The 22,013-nt window shown below is 37.0% G+C and overlaps 1 protein-coding gene across 6 annotated transcripts in view; it reads right to left on the bottom strand.

Annotated features, from left to right (window-relative positions):
* PTPRM (protein tyrosine phosphatase receptor type M) overlaps positions 1–22,013 on the bottom strand; it is a 471,605-nt gene that overhangs the window by 135,935 nt on the left and 313,657 nt on the right. For 4 of the 6 annotated variants that reach the window (XM_081950797.1, XM_081950796.1, XM_081950800.1 and 1 more), the window contains one exon: positions 13,886–14,018. In XM_081950797.1, the coding sequence (XP_081806923.1) occupies positions 13,886–14,018 (133 nt within the window). Of the gene's footprint in view, positions 1–4,256; positions 4,287–13,885; positions 14,019–22,013 lie in introns of all 6 variants that reach the window. The other 2 variants (XM_081950795.1, XM_081950798.1) reach the window with 1 other exon arrangement.

Raw genomic sequence — 22,013 nt, forward strand, 5'->3', positions numbered from 1 at the left:
TAGGAACTGCATAACAGCAGAAACTTCAACAATGTAATAATTCTAGAGAAGCTGTTTTACCATAGACAAGAAATAAGCATATGCATAGAACAACTACATGAGACATATTTATTGTCTACCTCAGGCTTTAAATCTTAAGCTCTTTTCTCCTGAGTACATGAGCTTTGGGCTTTTTCCTGCCGTTGAGATTGCTTTGGTTTACGCAATGGTTTTATCTGGCTGCATCTCTAACTTCTAATTTCCTTGTCCTACTGGGCTTGCTGCAGATTACGTGGCCAATGAGGTGGTTTGGGCTGTATTAAAAAGAAATTGTTGAACGGGGGTATGGTTATGAACATCACTTGCTGCTTCCCTTGACCTTTCAGTATATTAAATATTTTCTGGGAATCCAAAATACACACACCTCATTTTCTCCCCTCTTCTCCTGATCTAGATAAGGTAGTAATCATACAGATGTGTGCATTGAACAAGGGCAATACTTAAGGATCTGTGAATCAGTGGAAAACTGGATGTGTTTACAGTGTAGCTTGTGGGCAAAAGGCAGCATGATTGATTTGTGTAAATATGGAAAATAGTCCAATAAATATGGAGCCTAGTTTTTTAGGTAGTAGTATGAAAGGAAGAAACCTGGTAGAAAGCCAGCATATGGCAGTAATGAGAGGAATTTCTTGACAAGGATAGAATAGCACTTATATGAGGCTCTGATATGGTACAACTGATTCTTGAGGAGACATTTTACATATTCTCGGGTTCGGATCATGGGCTCTGTTGGGAGTATAACAGGCAAATCTGGCTCTCAAGCTTCAGATCAAGAATAGCTATACATTTATACTCTTCCAGAAACAAAACCCTACATATGTAGTGGAGTGCAGAGATGGCTTTGAAGAAAATATGCAGCAACTATTAATAAAACATAAATTTAGCCCTGGAAAGCAGTAAAGTGTGAGAACGAAACTTAAATTCCCCTGCCTTGATTTTCTTTGGTATAAGAGAAAGGGAAAGAAAAGTCTGTCAAACTTTCAAAAGTCTGTTACTGTAGCCTATATCAATAAAGTAGAATTCTAGTATTTCTTATGGTGTCTGTTTCCTGATTTGGTCTGTCTCAAAGGGTTGACCTCATTGAGGAACCAGATAACAACATCAAGGACTCAGGACTCCTACATAAACTGTTTTGTTGTAAGAAAAAAAAAAGATTTCTGTATCTGCAGAAGACCGAAATCAAGACCTCAACATACTGTACAGTATTTCTATGACCCACATTTAAAAACTTAAGCTTTTTTCCTTTTCTCCCATCACCCCCCCAAAAAAATCCTTATTGACCCTCAATTGACTTTTTCCTATTCTTTTCCCAGGCTTGATACTGAAATGTACCCACTCAACATTCATACTGATATGATCAGTGCCTAACCAGTTTTAATCCTGAGCTTATGGTTATTCTCTTACCACAGGAAATGAGTACATTTCCTTGTCTTTCTTCTAGAGTAAACACAATTTGATGACATTTGGTCTCCTCTTGAGTACAAACTTTAATTTTGAAATAGGACTGTATTCATCTCCATGATATAAGGGCAGGAAAAATATAATAGGAGATAAGAGTGATAAAGAAACATTTCAAACAAAGTCTGATTACTTGGTGGGAAATATGAAGCAATTCTGACAAATCATATCTCAGATCAAATCTGACTAAATGACTAAAGCTCATGAACAAGACTTTCAAAGTTAATTTTTTTAATCTATTGCTTTCCTTTAGCTACCTACTGATTTGTGTGTATTTACCTCATTCCTCATATATGTGTGCTTGGAATAGTTCAATATTTCATTATAGCACTCAGAAAACCCACAGTTCAACTCATTATTAAACTACTGTCCTTTTCCATAGCTTTTTAAATTGCACCCATTATTTCTCCAAAGAAAATGCAACGGATAAAAAAATACATCATTTACACTAAAATCATTCTTGAATTTCGACTCCGTAATTTAGAGATTACTTGGGTAAGCCAGAACAAGATAATTCTATATACTGTTGACTCAATTCACTGCATAAATTACCATATTTTTCGGAGTATAAGATGCACCGGAGTATAAGACACACCAAAGTTTTGAAGAGGCAAATTAAACAAAAAAAGTAGATAGGTAGATAGAGGGATAGAGAGGGAGAAAAAGAGAGAGAAAGATAGGGAGACAGAGAGAGTAGTTAGGTAGGTAGGTAGATAAAGGGATAGAGAGAGAGAGAGAGAGAAATAGATAGATAGAGAAATACAGTAGGTAGGTAGAGAGAGAGAGAGTGTGTGTAGGTAGGTAGAGGGATAGAGAAATAGAAAGAGAGAGAGAAATACAGTAGATAGATAGGAAGAGAGTAGGTAGGTAGGTAGATAGATAGAGGGATAGAAAGAGAGAGGGGGAGAAATACAGTAGATAGGTAGGGAGAGAGAGAGAGTAGGTAGGTAGGTAGATGTTTCCAGGTGTATTTATCCATGTGCTGGAGAAGGAAATCGCTGACAATCTGCAGCAACTAAGACTTTGTTTCTGCTGGCACAGCACCTGATCAATGTAATTCTCATCAATCAGTTAAAGAGCTTTCCAAAAGGGGAAAAAAGTTTTTGCACTCTGCAAACCTCGCAAAAACGGCCTGTTTTTCACAAAAACATGCCCGTTTTTTTTTTAAAAGGCACAAATAGCCTTGAGGGGGCTTACAGAGTGCTCTGGGGGAAGGGGGGAAATGGCCCCAGTTTTTGTCAAAAAAATTATATGCGTAGCCTTATGGAGGCTTATAGAGTGCTGCTGGGGGCTGGGGGGGCAAAAAATGGCCCATTTTTTGCTCATTTCTGCCCTCCCCAGCTCCCAGGAACTCTCTGAAAGCCTCCATAAGGGTATGCATGGCCATTTTGGTGAAGGGGCAGGGCTTCGGGTGGCAAAAAATTATGTATTCGATGTATAAGACGCACCCAGATTTTCAGCCTCTTTTTTGAGGAAAAAAAGTGCATCTTATACTCCAAAAAATACGGTAGTTCACACTCAGGAATTATTTTTGTGTTCCCATAAATATGAACACTGTAAGGACCAGTTTATAACATGAAGACTTAAACACATGCAAATATTATGATTAAAACATGCCATTAAATAATGAAATATGTTATAGTTCAAAATCTATAAACTATTTTTTCTCATTTAAGGTGTAAAAATTATTTTAATGTTCTTACAAGAACATTACTTACAATTTCTTACATAAAATTCAGATTTTCATAGATGTATATATGTCTAATATCTAAGAACCAAAAATCATGTATTTATTTATTTGTTCAATTTTTATTCCTATGTTCAATCAAATACACAGAATATCTTACAGCTGTAAAAAAAAATACTCTGAAGCTCAAGATAGCATTTCTTCCTTTTTTTAAAAAATTCAACAACAATCTATTGAAATATTCTGAGAAAACTAAGCTTATATTTTCAAGATAAACTTGAACCTGGGCTCCCTGATCCTTTTCCACTTATCCACTATTTCATCATATCATATAAACAATCCTTGTGAATTTAAATCTCAAGGGAATATTTGTAAACAAAATCCTGTAAATGTTTTGAAAAATTCCAAGATGCTGTCTTTACTGTTTCCTGTTATCTTATTTATCAAAATGGTTATCACTTTTGTAAGACTTGCATACTTTGGTTTCTTTAAAACATACTGAACTTCAGCAAGACAATTATTATTTCACACGGCAATGATTATGGAATTTGAAATCCAAACTATAAAAAGACACAGCATTAGAGAAGGCTGCCTGATGTTATATGATCCAACAGCATTCCAGCAATACTGTAGTTGTTATGAACAAGATTAAAAATGTACTGGGTGTTACTATAAATGATTCCAGATTTCTCAGGAAGGACAAAAAAGTAGAGAATGCTCCATCCCATCCCCCACTTGGATTCTCATTCTAAATAGGATTGGAATTACTTGTTGCAAATATTTTAATTAAAAATATTGAGTCTTATTTTTAAGAGTATCTTTTAGTAATTGTATTTTCTCTAATAGTGTTAAATGGGAAAAAAGTACAATACTTAACACATAGTACATGGCAAAGGATCATAAAGGGAAATGGATTTCATTGCAATGACATATAAATGTTTTGTTCCAAGCAAAGTTGAAAAGTGTTTTGAGTTTCACAAGAGAATGGGAATTATTAGAATATACTATTCATGCACAGAAGGACAACATGGCAGAAAGCATGACTCTGATGATGCACAAGTAAGTTACTTACAGGTAATAAGTGTAGGAGTGATAGCTTCTTCTGCCATGATGGTGGAAGGATTTTAGGCAGTGTAGGAAAAGATGAAATGGAAGGAAAGAAAAGCCAAATATTAATGTATGAAAAAATCGAGATGAAGCTAGAACTGGAGAAACAAATGAAAAGATAGCAAGAATGCATCTCATACCATGCACCACATCTGGAAAAGACAGATGATATATTCACTCTTCACAACAGCTTTAGCAGTAAATTCATCACAGAGATTTTTTTAGTAGCCATCAATAACAATTATATGTCTTTCACATGCAAATAAGACATAAATACAGACACACAAATAATTCATATTATAATATTCACAGGAGAAATAACAGTAGACATTTAAAAACATAATAATTAAGACATTTGGAAAAAGAGAAAAGATGTTTTTATTTTGCCAGCTCTTTCTAAATCTGCATTTTTAAAAAAAGATTACCTGTTTCTCGAATTTTAGGCTTATTTGTTGTTTTTAATAAAGGTGATTATTCACATTTTAGCATGGCATCCATGTCTTATTTTGAACTTCAGAAAACCATATTTTCCTTTTAATTAAAGTCTTTCAGCAAAAGGCTGAAATAAATTTGAAAGTTCTTAAATTGAAAATTTTACGAAAGATAGAAACTGAGTTTGAAAAGGGACTGACATAACCCATAAATTTGCCATTTAAGTAATAGCATCAAGGATTAATGTCTCAATCATTTAATTCACAAGTCTAATTAATGTTTTTATTGTATGATTTCTTGCTTTCTGATGCATCACATATACCAGATGAACGTTTGTTTGTTTCTGTACCCCATAAAAAAGACTTTATCCCCCCCTTAATAAATGCTTGTTACTTTGTTTAAAATACTTGTCATTTCTGCAGTTCCTTGCTAAAGTTCCAATAACATATTTTTTCAAGCATAGATTTTCTTCAATGTGGTTATACGAGCAGTGCTAACAGCTTTATCAATACTGTGGTGAATGTGAATGGCTACAAACGGTCAGCCATTTTCATTACCCATAATTCCTTCAACATTAAAGAAAATATTAAATGTTGAGTAGCTTGCAGGTATTGGCCAATACTAAAAGCCAGAAAGATGTGATGGGGTAATCAAGGCAATGGCAGGTGTCAGCCTGGTTGGTCGGATGGAGCTATAGCACTTATTTAACCTGTGAGGGCTTTTTAAAAAGACAACACAGCTCTATCTAGACCAGGGGTGTCCAAACTTGGGAACTTTAAGACTTGTGGACTTGAACTCCCAGAATTCCCCAGCCAGGCTGGCTGGGGAATTCTGGGAGTTGAAGTCCACAAGTCTTAAAGTTCCCAAGTTTGGACACCCCTGATCTAGACTAAAACAGCTGATAAGTATAGAAACAAAAATGAGGGTATGCACTATTGATTCTTCAAAGAACAGCAGAAATGTTTCAGATATAAATTTTTCTAAAAACTAAGTAAGGTACAATTAATTATTTTAACTTGCTGCAAGGACAGGTAACAGAAATATATGAGTCAGTAAAATAATATACTGTGCTTATAATAAACAAGCACAGTGTTTTACTGACTTATAAAATAAAGCAAAACAATCCACAGTTCACCATAAATAGGCCTGACAAAGGATTACATGTAATGTCCTAGGCATCCCATTGAAAATAAGGATTTTATCACTCATTTACTTTGCTTATAGAAATGTTTCCTGATTCTACATTCTTATTTTTTGGTATTGTTTATGACCAAGAAGTTACTTCCTTAACATTTAACCATGTGTAGTTATTAAATGTTAACATTCTATTTAAAGGGGAGGATTTTCAAAGTGAAAGTTGTTCTTACATATTTATTATATTTTTGAACTGCATACAAAACAACCCCTTTGTCCATGCTGCTGTGTACGATAGAAATATTGAGAATCTATATCTTGAAGATAATTACATTTTCCTTTTCCTTTTAAACTCCCAAGACACAGCATTCTCAAACATTGATTATAGAAACAGGAAAGTACAATTATTGTTGCTACCATACCATACAAATTATTCCAGCAATAAATATAATTAATCAGTGGGAAATTGTTAACTGTTTGGATAAAGAACTCTTCCAAATTATATTGAGATTTATTATTCTGCATTGAAATGATTGAAAAATCAGCTGTTTTAATTTCAGGAAATGTTTTACACTACCACTTGATATCAGAAAACTGAACGCTGACGTAACTCCTCTATCCTTATTTTAAGGAATGATGATTTTTTTATGGCAATGAATACTTCACAGATGTCAAACCACGGATTAAAATGTATAGAAGAAAATACTGTTCCTCTTATTGTTACCTAACCACAGGTAGTCCTGAACTTACAACAGTTTGCTCAGCGATAACTCAAGGTTACAACGGCACTGAAAAAAGTGATTTACGACCATTTTTCACACTTCAACCATTACAGCATCTCCATTGCCATGTGATAAAAAAATCACACCGTTGGCAACTAACTCATATTTATGGTGGTTGCAGTCAAACGATCACCTTTTGCAACCTTCTGTCAAGCAAGGTCAATGGAGAAGTCAAGATTCACTTAACAAACATGTTAATAACTTAGCAACTTCAGTGATTCACTTAACAACTATGACAAGAATGGTCATGAAATGGGGAAAACTCACTTAACAACTGTCTCACTTAGCAACAGAAATTTTGGGCTCAATTGTGGTTGTAAGTTGAAGACTACATCTACTTAATTTCAGCAAGGCTTACATCATGCCGCAGGCAAGAGGATGCTTTACCTCTCTAAAATATTCCAACTTTAAAATGCTCCAGAAACTTTTAGGGAGAAAATGGTCCCATTGTTAAATTAATAAAATTTAATAAATTAATTAACCATGGTATCCTATTGCGCCGGCTGGAGGGGTTGGGGATTGGAGGCACCGTGCTACGGTGGTTCCACTCCTACCTCTCTGGCCGGACGCAATGTGTGTTGACGGGGGAGCAGAGGTCGACCGCAAGGCCCCTCATTTGTGGGGTCCCACAGGGGTCGATTCTCTCGCCTCTCTTGTTCAACATATATATGAAGCCGCTGGGCGAGATCATCCGTGGTTTTGGGGTGAGTTACCATCTGTACGCTGATGATACTCAGTTGTACATTTCCACCCCAAACCACCCCAACGAGGCTGTCGAAGTGATGACCCGATGTCTGGAAGCCGTACGGGTCTGGATGGATGACAGCAGGCTCAGGCTCAACCCCTCCAAGACAGAGTGGCTGTGGTTCCCGGCTTCCCGATTCAATCAGCATATTCCATCGCTGACCATCGGGGATGAGCAATTAGCCCCGGTGGAAGGGGCGCGCAACTTGGGCGTCCTCCTTGACGATCGGCTGACCTTTGAAGATCACGTGGCGACCGTGGCAAGGGGGGCGTTCCTCCAGGTTCGCCTCGTGCGCCAGTTGCGCCCCCTTTTGGACCGGGAGGCCTTGCGCACAGTCACTCACGCGCTGGTGACGTCCCGCCTGGACTACTGTAACGCTCTCTACATGGGGCTCCCCTTGAGGTGCGCCCGGAGACTGCAGTTGGTCCAGAATGCAGCCGCGCGGGTTATTATGGGGAGATCGAGATTCTCCCATATAACACCTATCCTGCGCGAGCTGCACTGGCTTCCTGTGGCCTACCGGGTGCGCTTCAAGGTACTGGTTACCATCTTCAAAGCGCTCCATGGCACAGGGCCTAGTTACCTGCGGGATCGCGTCCTGCCCCATACATCCCTGCGACCCACTCGCTCACACAGGGAGGGGCTTCTCCGGGTGCCGTCCTCTAGAGAGTGCCTGGGGACGGTGCCCAGGAGTAGGGCCTTCTCTGTGGTGGGCCCTACCCTTTGGAATGACCTCCCCCCAGACATCCGGACAACAACCGATCTTCGCTCCTTCCGTTTGAAGCTGAAGACCTACCTGTTTTGTCAAGCCGGCCTGGCATAACGTTACTATCTTGCCACCCCAGGTCATTTTACAATGGGAAATTTTGTTTTTAATATTTTTGGGGTTTTAAACTTTGTAAGTATGCTTATTTATGGACTTATTTTTACCTCCTCTGCACGATTTTATGGTGCTATCTTGATTATTGCTCTGTACGTCGCCCCGAGTCCCTGTGGGGAGAGGGGGCGACTAATAAGTTCAATAAAATAAATAAATAAATAATAAATAAAAATCATTGCAGGCTGCAAAGGAATACCTGGCATGCCAATCAGCTGTGTGGTGGCTAAGAAGCAGCAGACGTAGCACTGGAGATGATAGCGGTGGTGAGGCTTGGAGATGTTGGAAGTGCTGGGCAGTGGGCCCTTTCAGAAAAGAGCAGCAAATTTATCTACTTTTGAAAAAGGTTGGTAGGCACACAAGTCTGCGTAGTGAGCCAAATATTGTGCAGGCCTGTTCTATTGACTCCATAGCAGTAGAATAAAAACAATCTTTTCATCTTTCTCTATTTTTCCTACTTTGTTTTCTGTTACTGTTGTTTGAAAATATTCTTTTATTGTTTTCTTATCGGAAAACATAGACAAGTATCATTTGTATAAACCTTTCCCTGCCCCTTACTCATTTGCAACAATGATCCAATTTGGGGTTTAGACAGAGGCAGCTGGTGAAATGGCATTATGCCATATTAACAAGCTTTTGATACAAATGTTAATTGTTCTTCCTATCAAAAGATTGATGAAATAAGGAGTTGGGTTTGCATAATCCACACAAATCTACTAAAGCCGAATGTTTTCTGTAGTATTCGCTGATTTGAAATTTCATTTTTGCTATGCATCATGGGGATGCTTTTCTTTTTTAAAAAGTCAAATTCCACTGTTCGTGTCAGATGAGCTGTTTTAAAGCAGGTGGCATCTAATCTGGTGGAGCACATTTCTAAGATGTTATAAGCTACATGGAAATAAATAATTTGTTTATGTAAAATGAAGAAAAACAGCATTTCTATGTTTTACAGTGCTAACTTAATATAACTTTAGCATATCTGGTTGTCTTAGTTCTACTTCAGAGGTTCCCAACCTTTCTGAGTCAGCGGACCAACCACGGCAGCAGTGGTGGTGGGGAGGAGATGTGTGCGCCTACCACTTGCGCAAATGGAGCTTTGTGTACCTGCCTGCTGCTTGCATGGCCAGATTGCCAACTGGCCACGGACTGGTATCAGTATATGGACCAAGGGTTGGGACCTGTGTTCTATTTAATGGTTCATCTTATAGAAAGATAGGAGTTCAAATTTAAAGATTACAAGTGTGATTACATTCTTTACTTAAAGAATGGTATGGCCTGGTTCCAACAAAGTATTTACCACAAGTTGTGGAGACTTGCCTATAGGAGTCTTTGGTTCTAACATTATCAGTACCTCACACTAGAAGAAAAAATGAATAAACATCAAATTAACAACAATTAAAACATAACAAAATGTGGATGTTATGGTGAATTGGCAAACTAACTATTCATAAAACTTAATGGGATGAGAACTCACTGACTGATGAAGAAAGAGAGCTTGAATTGATCATAGACATTTCAATGGAAGTTTCAACACAGTGTGCATCTGTTCATCAGGCCAACATGATAATAAGGATAACAAGGAACAATATTAATAAGAGAGATGCTAATATTTAACAATGTATAAATCAATATTTATGAATACATAAATCAAAATACTGTATGATCAGGAAATTGGAACATCTTCCTATGAGGAAAAGTCACGAAATTTGAGGTTTTTGTCTAGAAAAGCGGCAAATAAGAGAGACCGAGGTATGCAAAATTATACATGATAGAATAAAGTCAACAAGCTGAAGCTATTTTCCATTTCCCAAACTACTAGAACCAGTGGCCAACCAATGAAACTAAATCATTCAAGAATCAGGAGAGACCAAAAAACAATTTTTAAACACAAAAAAACTTGTTGTAGATTCTACATAAATCAATAAATCAATAAAACATGACTTTACAATTAAGGGAACACGAGTTCACTTTTCTATTTTATCTTATACCAGCAAAGTTCACTCACTTATTCTAGAAGAATAAATCATCAGATGACATGAGGAAAGCCTGTTCCTCAGATTCTTCTCATACTATGGTAGCTCTAGATAACTGGAAGAAAAAGTTCTACTGAAAGCACCTTTTATGTGGTGCTTTTATCTAATGTTGCTATATTACACAGGACAGCCATACATCCCAGTGGCTCTTACTATACTAAAATAACGCTATAAGGAGTTTTTACGACTATTAAAAGTAGACAATAGCTTCTTGGCTGTTGACAAAGCTAAGTTTTATAATAAACTTAAGCCTACAAAGACTTGGCTGATTTTCTACTTAATATTGCTGTTTTTATGTAATTTATAAGCAGCTAAGAAATTTGAATGTCGGCAACAAAAGGAATTTAGTAAATAGATACTAGCTTACTGTATACAGAGGTTGGTAAGATGATTTTTATTTATTTGTTAAATTCTATGCCATCCAAATCACTAACACAGCAACTCTGGGTGGCTTTCAATATAATAAAAAGTTTAAAAATGCTAAAAACAATTAAAATTAGAATAAAAAGATTAACAATGAAGACGATGGACAGCTTGGGATGAAAAACTTCTCCACCTCATTGGCCATCCCAATATAGCAGGCTCCCTTCTTTGGCCAATGAGATTTGAAGTGAGTCCTTTCTGCTGGAATGAGTTGGGCAGGTTAGTCCCATCAGGTTAAGGGAAGTCCTCAGATACCGTGAACCCATGCCATAAAGGGCATATTGATGCTACCTCATCCCATGGTGCTGGAGGATTTCAACCAGTGGTTTCATGTTAATATACTTCAAAGTTCTAATTCTGTTACTAATTCTGTTGTTCAGTGTGGGTCAGCTCTGCTACTATCAACAATCTAGAATCCTTTTATACTTTAAAGTTTATGTCTTTTTATTGTTTTGATTAAGCGTCAGGTAGTGATATCCCATAGTTACTATGACAAATAAGCACACTTTTATTTTAGCTAATGGTGACATTCATCTATGATATGAAAAAGGAAGCTAAACAATCATAGAAATATTGCTTCACTAGCCCTGTAATTTTATGTTATGGTTCCATCTTGTTTGAAACTATTAAGATAGATCAAATGGAGTTTGATGTCCCATAAACATATTCATAATTCATCTGTCACCCAAATGCTTGATAGAATTATCCTATATTTCTAAACAATATATGTAATTATGATGATATACCAGCCAGAAAACTTACAGAAATAATAATAATAATAATAATAATAATAATAATAATAATAATAATAATAATAATAATAATAATAATAATAATAATAATAATCCCATCTATCAATACTACTCACATGGTACTTTCAAAACATAAAGGTAAAATGACATAAAAAAAGAATAGGATCAGAAATGAAAAATTAAAAAAAAAATGTCAAAAAACTATCTGCATACAATTTGTATTATATAAAGGAATGAAAAGGCAGGGGGATACCTCATGTTTGCTAAGAATGAGTTCTGAAAGACAATCAATGATATAGCCAATACATTTTCAGCTTCCTTTCTTATGTGAACAATACTTGCATACTTCAGTTCTGTAACTCTTCAGAAATATTTCCTGTGGAATTATGGTTTGTATTTAATAAAAGTATGTATGTGCTGCCATTTGGAAGAAGAACCGTAATCAACTTCATTATTTCTTTAGGTTGACCAATTAGTTCAACATACTTTCTGGAAATGGATAAATTATTACCCTGGATAGATTCTGTTGTATCAAAATAAACATTATTTATTTATTTAATTAATTAGATTTCTAGACCGCCCCCTCTCCCCGAAGGGACATAATAAAAAAACCTTGGTCTAAATATATAATTTAGATTTTTCCTTCTTAGAGCATTGTCTTTTTTTAGTCTTGAATGCCATTTCATAATGGTTATGTTTATTTCTTCAAAGGAATCAAACTATGTAATAAACAAAAATATACATTTATTTTTATGAATGAAGATGCAAAACTCACCCAAGATCCAAACATAATACCTGAGATTTTTTCACATATGTTCATCTACTTCTGCCATTAATTTATTTTCAATTTCTTTATAAATCCCCTCTGTTACCTGAATAATACACATCGACTACAGGGGTGTCAAACTGGTAGTCTGCGGCCCGGATATGTCAAGTGCAGGCCACACCCACCTCAGCTCCACAAAGTGATAAAATGCCACAATATGTCATGTGACGGCGAAGTGACATTGCAAGTTTGACAGCCGTCATCTACATGAAAGCTTGCTAAACTGACAGATCATAGCTTGAACTCTCCAAAGTCTACATTTTGTTTAAATAATATGTATTCAGGAACATTCTAAAGACAACATTGAATTTTTTTTCAATGTACAAATCCCATCAATCGTTTTACTAATTAATACATTTAAATATAATTGCCTAATAAAAATGATACAGTGTATTTCACAGATTTCATATTTGGCAACAGTACTTTTTCTTTCTAATTTGAGATGTTTTTATATTGTTTAATACTTCATATGTAGGTGACAAATCTAGATATTTCATATTTTTCCTTTTTTCTATCTTGCTTGTTTCTTTTTATTAATTATGTTATTATGTTTTATTTTTTGTATAATTGTTTTGGTATTTTTAGTAAGTTTTTAAAAATATCTGTTTTTTTAAAAAAAACTTGTAATAATAAATAAAAAAAACCTAAGCATACTCTAAATTACTATAAAGATACTGCTTTCAAAGTTTGCCTAACAAAGTATACAACATTTGTTTTTTTATGTTGCCTTAAATAATGTCTTTTTAAATAGTGCCTTTAAACTATGTCATTACATTACTTCTTGATGTTATTCAAAAGTACCAAAGCCTGATATTTCCATAATGCTAGTCATATTATTTAGTTATCAAGAGTAGAGGATGGGTTTTTTTTTGCTGTAAATTTAAAGTATTTAGTAAATACTTGCTAAATCTACCCCAAGTTATCTGTGGAATTAATATTGTACAATCTTATTTTTCCCTTCTGCATGACAAATATGAATTTTGAAGGAAAATCAAATAGCAAATTCACATGTCCTTTAATTGGATTGAATTTAAAGATTTTCTTTTGTATGCTGAAGGAATTGTCCATCTGTGAAGAACTATTTTATATCTTCCATTGGATTTCTCTGCAAGTAGTAAAATTAAACCAAAGTTTTTGCTTACTTTCTATAATTATGTGAAACCTATTGCCCATTTTACCAAGAAATTTTGCAAGATTTTTATATGAAATTAAATATTCACCTTACCTTCAAGTTACAGCAGAAATACTGATAACCATTATAATGTCATTTGGGGTGATTATACAGTATATTCTGATATAGTTGGATTATTTTAACACAAGCATTCTAACATTAATTTGCTTACAATACTATAAAAAAAAGTCAGTTCTCAGGATTTCATTCAACACTTTTAAACTTTAGATGTAAAAAACAGCATTCTTTAAAATCATCCATTAAAAGGATTTTATTTAAGTTTTATTTAAGAATATACAGGAGATTTATATCTGCATGCTCACACATACACCAGACACATTATATAGGCCAAGGGAATATGTTTACTGGGCAAAATAAAATACAATAATTAACCAAAATAGACTGCATTAACTACTCACCTTTTCTTCATAACCAATACAACTCCAAGAAATATAATGACAAACAGCAAGATTCCTGCAATGATGCCAGCAATTTTAACAGTATGATCTGTTTGCTTCTCTTGTTCAGGATCTGGTTTCCTAGTGGCAGCACCTGAAATCAATATTTGAGAAGAAGAAAGAAAATAAGACATTGAATGCTTTGCTTATTAGTTTGTTATCATAAGAAGAAAAGTTATGGCTGGCAGACATAAAAACTTTTATTTCTAGGGCCTGCTGTTGTTTATAAAAATGTAATTACTTCTAATGCCAAAATAAATTTTAGTGTCAACAGCTTACTGCCCTGTTTTCACAAAGCAATTTGTTATATTTCATATTAGAGGTGTTGCCTTCCCAGTTTGTTTTGCTACTTTATTGTAGTTACTGAAACAATAACTACTGTAAGCTTTTATCCAAATTTAATTTGCTGAAATGTATTTTGCAATTTTTTAAATAAACGAAGCACTAATTCCTAAACATATTAGCTTAAACACCTGAAAATGTGAGATAAGCTAATTTAGCATGCAGTTTACCAGCAATTGTTTTGTTTTTACACAATAGACTTTTTGCCTTTGGAAATCTAAATCTAGGTCACATCTGGTGGGCAAATGACTCCTTCTAAGCAATTTATTCATAAAATAGAAAACAGCTGATGATCATACCACTGGCACCTACATTTCATATCTGTTTAAATGAGATAACCAGTGCCTTACAGCACCCAGTGTCTTAAGCTTTTGTAACCTCCTCATTACAAAAACAAAACTGTTCTGTTTATTGCATAATGCAGAATATTAGAAACTATGTCTTATGAACATTCATTTTCCTGAAAAATAACTTTAGCATTAATACTGTTAAAGATGCATTACTCAATTCACCATGTTGACCTCCTTACAGGACTTGGGACATTTTAATCAAAATCTGGGCAGTATCCATCATTTGATGCTCCATGTCACCTTTACAAGGTAGACAAATCATTCTGGAAACAAGTCTGATTTATAAGCTTTCTCATTAAATTTCCTGGGAAGTGACATGGACGTGAACGAGAAAAAGAGTAAAATGTAATTATATTTTAAATCTGGGGAACAACACACAACAGAATCAAGGTCTTTCACTATTCGGATTAAGTGGGAGAGTGGTGGCCATTATTTGCTTAGACAATATGTTAATGTGTATTTCTGAGATATTTTTTTTTAATTATTCAACTGATGTCAGACTTTCAGTGCCATTTGGAAATAGAGCAAGATATAAGCATAAATATGTAAACAATAAATGAATAAATAAAATCACACTAAAGCAAGCAAGAGTCAGACTTATAAAAATATCCTTGCTAGCTTATAGGAATGATTTCACAAATTAATTGAAACATTAGTTGAACAACTATTATCCATTTTGGGCCAAGTAAGGGATTGAACTCATTTTCAATATGCAGATATAGTAAATAAAGCCTTTCTTCACTGGAAAATTCCCGGAACCAATTATATATCAACTTGACAAATAAAGACAATATTGAGGTTGCTAATCAGAAGAACTACTTTTACTTTGATTGTCCAAGTACTTTTAGTAGTTTCTTACATGGCACATCTCAGAATTTTTATCAAGCTTTTTGTCCATGATGAAGAAGAGGGCAGCCAGGAAAGTCAGATGTTTTATATGTGCCAAATGTGAGGAAATAATGATCTTCATATGGTAATATTTTACTACTGGGCCATACGAATTTACATTGTTAATGTTTTTACAATGTCAGCAAGCTACAGTTATTTTTACTAGTCTTTCTGTTTTTTTTTAAATTTCAATATCGTGTTTCCCCGAAATTACGACATATCCTGATATTAAGACCATGCCATATTTTTTACTTTGGGCAAAAATATACGCCCTCGCCCAATAATAAGACCCCTGGACAAACCCCCCTCCAGCCAGGCAGAGCGCCAGTCAACAACCTAGCAATATCCTGAAGACAAAAAGCCGCAGGAGCCGGGGGGGGGGGGCAAAAGCGGTCACATTGCTTGATGCCTTTGGGATACCGCTAGGTTGGTGGATGGCGCTGTGCCCAGCTGGAGCGGGGGTTTGCTGGGCTGCTGCTCTCACGAGCAGCCTCCCGGCAACACCCCTTTCCAACCAGGCAGAGCGCCACTCACCGACCCAGTAATATCCCAAAGGCGCTAAGCTGCATGGTGCTCTGCCCGGCTGGAAGGAGAGGTTGTGCGAGCACTTGTTATGCCACACGGCTTATTGCCTATGGGATATTACTGGGTCGGTGAGTGGCCCTCTGCCGGGCTAGAAAGGTGGGTTGCCGCGTGGTCACCTCATGGCGGCTTTGTTGTGCTGCTGCCACAGCGCAACACAGCCGTTTGCCCCTGAGACTGTGCCCGGCTCTTCGGGCGCCTGCTCGCAAGAGAGCAGCCACCCGGCAACCCCAAACCAATAAGCCCCCTCCCAATAATAAGGCCCAAGCCAAATTTGGGGGGGGGGAGAAAATAACACCCTGTCTTATTTTTGGGGTAACACGGTACCTATTTGTGTTCATACTCTGCCCTTTTCTGTAACCTCACACCAAGATCAGCAATGGATCCTATCTTGAAAGAGTACAAGAGGAAAACAAGCACAACCACAAGTCAAACTATTTTAAATCAATTTAAGTTTGTCACATTTTTTTACAGCCTTAGTAGAAACAGAAAGGTTCAACGGTACATAAGGCTAAAAAGAGAAGTATTTGTCACAGTCTTCTTCCATGGTTTCTAGATGTGATAATGTGTCAATAGCATGTTGGTTGGAGATGCTTACAACTTAAGGTAGGGGTGTCAAACTTGCAGTGTCATGTTGTCATCATGTGACATATTAACTCCCCCCCTTCGTTAAAACGGAGTGGGTATGACCAGTGTGTGATGCATCCGGCCTGTAGGCTTGGCACCCTGGCCTAAGGCAATACATATTAAAGGTACCATGTGGAAGAATTATTGTCTGCAATTGTCATCAATAAAGCTAATCCTGATGTCTTATTAAGCAGCTGTGGTCTCATGCTTGTCAAGCTATATGAACTCTTATAAAATATGGGCATTATGTAATCATCTAGTAGTAGTATGAAACTATAGCTTCACTGTATGTAACCACCCGTTGGAATGTACAATTAAAGCCAGATATATGAAAATGATTTAATATAAATATATTTGAATATAAAACACTAATTCACCTTACTGAATTTGTTACTATCCCTGTTAAATGTTATATTACATTACACATGTGTATATAATAGCATCTATTTTTCCTGACATGCTATTTTTTCACAAGCTCCATTCTTTCAGAGCACATTGGTTTGACTTTAATTTTTCCTTTAAACCCAACCAGAAGTGGGTCAATTTTTTTAATTATTGTTAAATGCACTTGTTTGTCTGCCCTTTTAGTTATGTCTTATACAGATGTTCCTATCAATATCACAATGCCAGCACATTAAGAGTATTTTTAAAAATAAGCATCACTGACAGAACAATAAAGTTACAAAGGCTGGCAGATCCTGATATTAACCGGTCCAAGAAAGTTTTATACTAATTCTATTTTTCTTGCTACCACTTTTCACCTATGTGTTATGGAAACTGATAAATATCAATTTGTTCTTTCTGAGGGGAAAAATGATCACACCTTGAAACTGTATAACTTTAAAAAACATGCAATCAAATTATTCAGAGGGCAGGATCTGTAAAAGTAACCTCACTTTTCAGTATCTATCCTTGACACATACTGCTAGTTAGGTTAGGAAAATGAATGTTATACTCTTCTGTGACAACTATATTGTGATTAGGTGCAAGGATTCACGTAAAATAGGACTGGATTGTCAAATAGTAGAGTGAGGTTTTTTTTTAAAATGGCCTAATTCAAAGGGTTTACCAGAATGAAATGGTGTCTTTAAAATCAAGAATTTCCTTTTTGTAGCAATAAGTGATCCTGTGCACTTGCAGTTGCAGTGGTGTTGATGCAGAAACTGGGTCAAATGCTAAAGAGTTCAATCAAGACATCAGTTAAAGAAACTCATCTGTGTTTTCAGCTGGGAATAAACAGGAGCCCTAAATCCTAAAAGGCTGTATTCAGGGCTGATGACCGATAGGGAGCTTGGAATATGAAAGTGGAAAAATATTAAAGTGTGGAAGAGAATAAAAGCAAGACAAAAGCCATAAAAATTATAGTTTTACCCCAACTCTCGGTGCATTCATTCCTATGGCCATACCGGTAGAGGCCAGGGGAAGCTGAGAGTGTACTGTACAGTGGCTCGTTTGGCCCAGCTGTCCGCCTGTGCTCTATAGCTGTTTTTATGTGTGAATGATGTGACCATGTCATTCAAGGGTGGAGTCAAGAAGTTTAAGACATTTAGTCAGGTTGTAGGTAGGAAAATCCCGTAGTGTTACAATAGATCTGAGAGGAACTCCTATTTTGTGTATCTTGGAGAGTCCATAAAATCTCTCTGGGGCAGCATATGTTCCTCTAATTTTCCACCATTCCTTTTCCATTATACAGTTGTTTTGTTTAAGTTCAACATTCAATTGTGTGGCCATTGTTCTCATCTCTGATGTCTTTGCTGATATGTACATGCTGAGGAATCGCTGAGCATGGTGAAAGCCTTCCTTTAATAATCTTTGTGGTTTATCACCACCATTGTGTGCCCTTTATCTGCTGGTAAAATAATAATATCCTGATCTTGTTTCAGGGCTTTTATGGTGCGTCTCTCCATTAGCCTGGGTGTATTGTTTGATTTATGTGTGACCAGCATTGCCAATATTTTTTGTCTGATAGCATGTTTTTCTGACTCTTCTATCTCTTACTTTGTTGAATATAGATTCTAACTCTGCTATGAATTCTCTTGGTGTGGTGTCTTGCATGTTAAACTCCTCATTGTGTTCAAGTATTGTAATTCGTATTTTCTTTTGTATAATGATGTACTGCATCTCCCTACATTTTTTCCTCCCTTGTTTGCATGTATGAGTGCACTAGAAAATATGAGAGATTTTCCATAAGCTCTGCTCTAGTTCACGTGACCAAGAGGGAGGCGAATTCATCATTATTCTGATCAGTCATCATTATTTTGAGTCCAATGACTTTTTTCCTCAATGTTGCAGATAATTTTTTCTGGAGTCTTTTCTTGCCACTTTTAGCTGGATTCAACAAATTTTCAACACATTTTTCAACAAGTTCTCTGGCCAAGCTAATTTTTGCCACATTATGACCAGTTTTCAAAGTTATCCTGATAATGACTAAATATACAGTCAATCCTTTTGTTACATAAATTATTTACAAAAATCTACTGGATTGGAAATAATGAAGAAAGTGCCTTTCTATTTCCCTTTTACTTTTGTGATAGTCTTACAAAATGCTTATTGTTAAAATATATATGATTATAATAAAAATGTCTTGTTAATGAAAGAGAACTTTGAAACTCTTGACATTCAGGCTAACTGTAATTAGGATGAATAAAAACACCATATTCCCTTATTGCCTTTTCTACAATAAAATACTGATAAAATAATCCCCATAATTGTCAAGATTTATCACACTGACTTATCAGTTCTTCTAGTTTGCAAACAACTGAGAAAGGGTTATTTTACTATTTATGGGGTTGTTGCCAGCAGAAGATATGCTATTCCTAATATCCTTCTGAATTATTCACTAACTGCAGCTATTTACTTTATATTTATTTGTGCTCTATATGAATAAATATACTTATTTTGGGAAAGTAATTTGAACCAGTGGTTCTTGGGTTGTTTATTTGTTTGTTTGGTTTTTGTTTGGTTTTTTTGCTGTGGGGTAGGATGGGCACATAAAGAGCAAATCTTGGACAAGGGAGAAAGGAAACAACTAAACCTATAGCAACTCTATATCCTCTTAAGCATTTTCTTGTAACTATATTGTTTTACAGATGAAACAGCCACCACAGAAATGACAAATACAACACATAAAAGAACAAAAAAGGGCAATAAATCACTAGTGACACTATGGCCTATTAAAATGCATTCAGCTGGTGTTGCAGAAAGAAGCACATTTTCTATTCACTTTACATTCTGATCTACAGAATGCAGCGACTCAGAATCTTTGAAAAAAAAAATCAATGCAACAAATGCTGGAGTTCTAATGAAGTAGATATACAGGTAATAAGGTTCGTCATAGAGCCAGGTTTGACAATTGATGGGGCCCGTCAGTCGAAGACTTTATCTAAATATAGATGCTACCGATGACGGCTGCTCCATAATTTTCCATGTATCTTCATTTGTTTGCTATGATTATCTATAGCAAATGTATACTCTAAGCAATTTCTGGCCTAAGAAGGTCCAATTTAAGGACAACCCCTAGATACAAACAGGCTACCTATTACTAAAAGTAGCAGCTGGCATTCTCCTTCCTTGAGTGAACTGCTGAAGCCATGCAATGTTTTCAGGAACTGCTGAAGTGACAGTTTTTAATATAGAGCCTGTTTCCAACAGTTTGTGAAAAGCACCTCAACAGTTTTATCAGTTTAAGAAAGGACAACATCATCTATAGCTGCAGTGGCACAGTGGTTAGAATGCAGTACTTCAGGCCAGTTCTGCTGACTGCCGGCTGACTGCAATTTGGCAGTTTGAATCTCATCATGTTCAAGGTTGACTCAGCCTTCCATCCTTCCGAGGTTGGTAAAATGTGGACCCAGCTTGTTGGGGGCAATATGCTGACTCTGTAAACCACTTAGAGAGGGCTGTAAAAACACTGTAAAGTGGTATATAAGTCTAAGTTACTATTGTTAGTAAATCCATTTATAAGTACAAGTTCCATCTTACATACAAATTCAGCTTAAAGACAGCGTTAAGAACAGAACTCATTCTTAATCCAGGACTGTGTCACAGGGTCCTTCTGTATATATCCAATACAATGGGCTCGCAATACCCAGAGAGGGCCCACACCAGCCTCCTTGTTCTTTAGGCAACCCACACACCAACAAACCCCAGGTCAGTGATGGAAAATCTTTTTTGGCTGCCATGCCAAAAGCAGGGGGAGCAAAGGGGGGGGTTCATACACTGGTATGCCTTCCCCAGGCTCCAGAGGCTTTCTAGGAGCCTGGGTAGGGCGAAAACAGTCCCCACAGCCCCCCCAGACACCCTCCGGAGGCCTCCGGAGCTTCCCTGAAGCCTTCGGAGGGCAAAAAATAGACCTACGGGGAACCCGGAAGTTCGGGAATGGTGAAGATGAGCAAACTGGAAGTGACTTCTGGTTTGTCTGTAGGGCCATTTTTGCCCTCGGGAGCCTTCAGGGAAGCCTCCTGAAGGCACTGGAGGGCGAAAAAATGGTCCTATAAGCAAACCGGACGTCCATTCCCAAACGTCTGATTTGCCCATAGGGACGGTTTTTTGAGCTTTGGAGGCTTCAGGGAAGCCTCTGGAGGGCGAAAAACAGCCTCAAAAGAAGACTGGAGTCATCTGGCCAGCATTCACATGCACGCTGGCCAAATGACAGTGCAACGCCTTGCATGCCCTGACAAATGGCTCCGCGTGCCACCTGTGGCACGTGTACCATAGATTCGCCATCACCGCTCTAGGTATTAGTTCCAGATTACTTTCACATCCTCCCCATGTCCACTGCTGTTCCTTACTATCAGTAGTAAACTATAGTTTTTCTTAACTACAGGTTGCTTACAGTTTGGACAGAATGCGTGGACGACTGCGACCCACCACATGTTTATTGGACCCGTGCCCCTCCTGGCTTGTACTGGCATCCTGGGAGGTTACACGAGACTGGCTCCTGGACCTAGTGAATGCCTCGCTGAGCGAGGGGTCTCTCCCGGCCGCCTTGAAAGAGGCGGTGGTGAGACCCTTGCTCAAGAAGCCTTCCCTGGATCCTTTGGAGCTGGCCAATTATCGTCCTGTCTCCAACCTTCCCTTTTTGGCGAAGGTTGTAGAGAGTGTGGTGGCCTACCAGTTTCCACGGCATCTGGAGGAAAATGATTATCTAGACCCGCGCCAGTCCGGCTTCCGCCCCGGTCACAGCACGGAGACGGCCTTGGTCGCGTTGGTGGATGATCTCTGGAGGGCCAGAGATAGAGGTTGTTCCTCTATCCTGGTCCTATTAGACCTCTCGGCGGCTTTTGATACCATCGACCATG

Source organism: Natrix helvetica, assembly GCF_964273705.1.
Source record: "Natrix helvetica genome assembly, chromosome: 4".
Classification (NCBI taxonomy): domain Eukaryota; kingdom Metazoa; phylum Chordata; class Lepidosauria; order Squamata; family Natricidae; genus Natrix; species Natrix helvetica.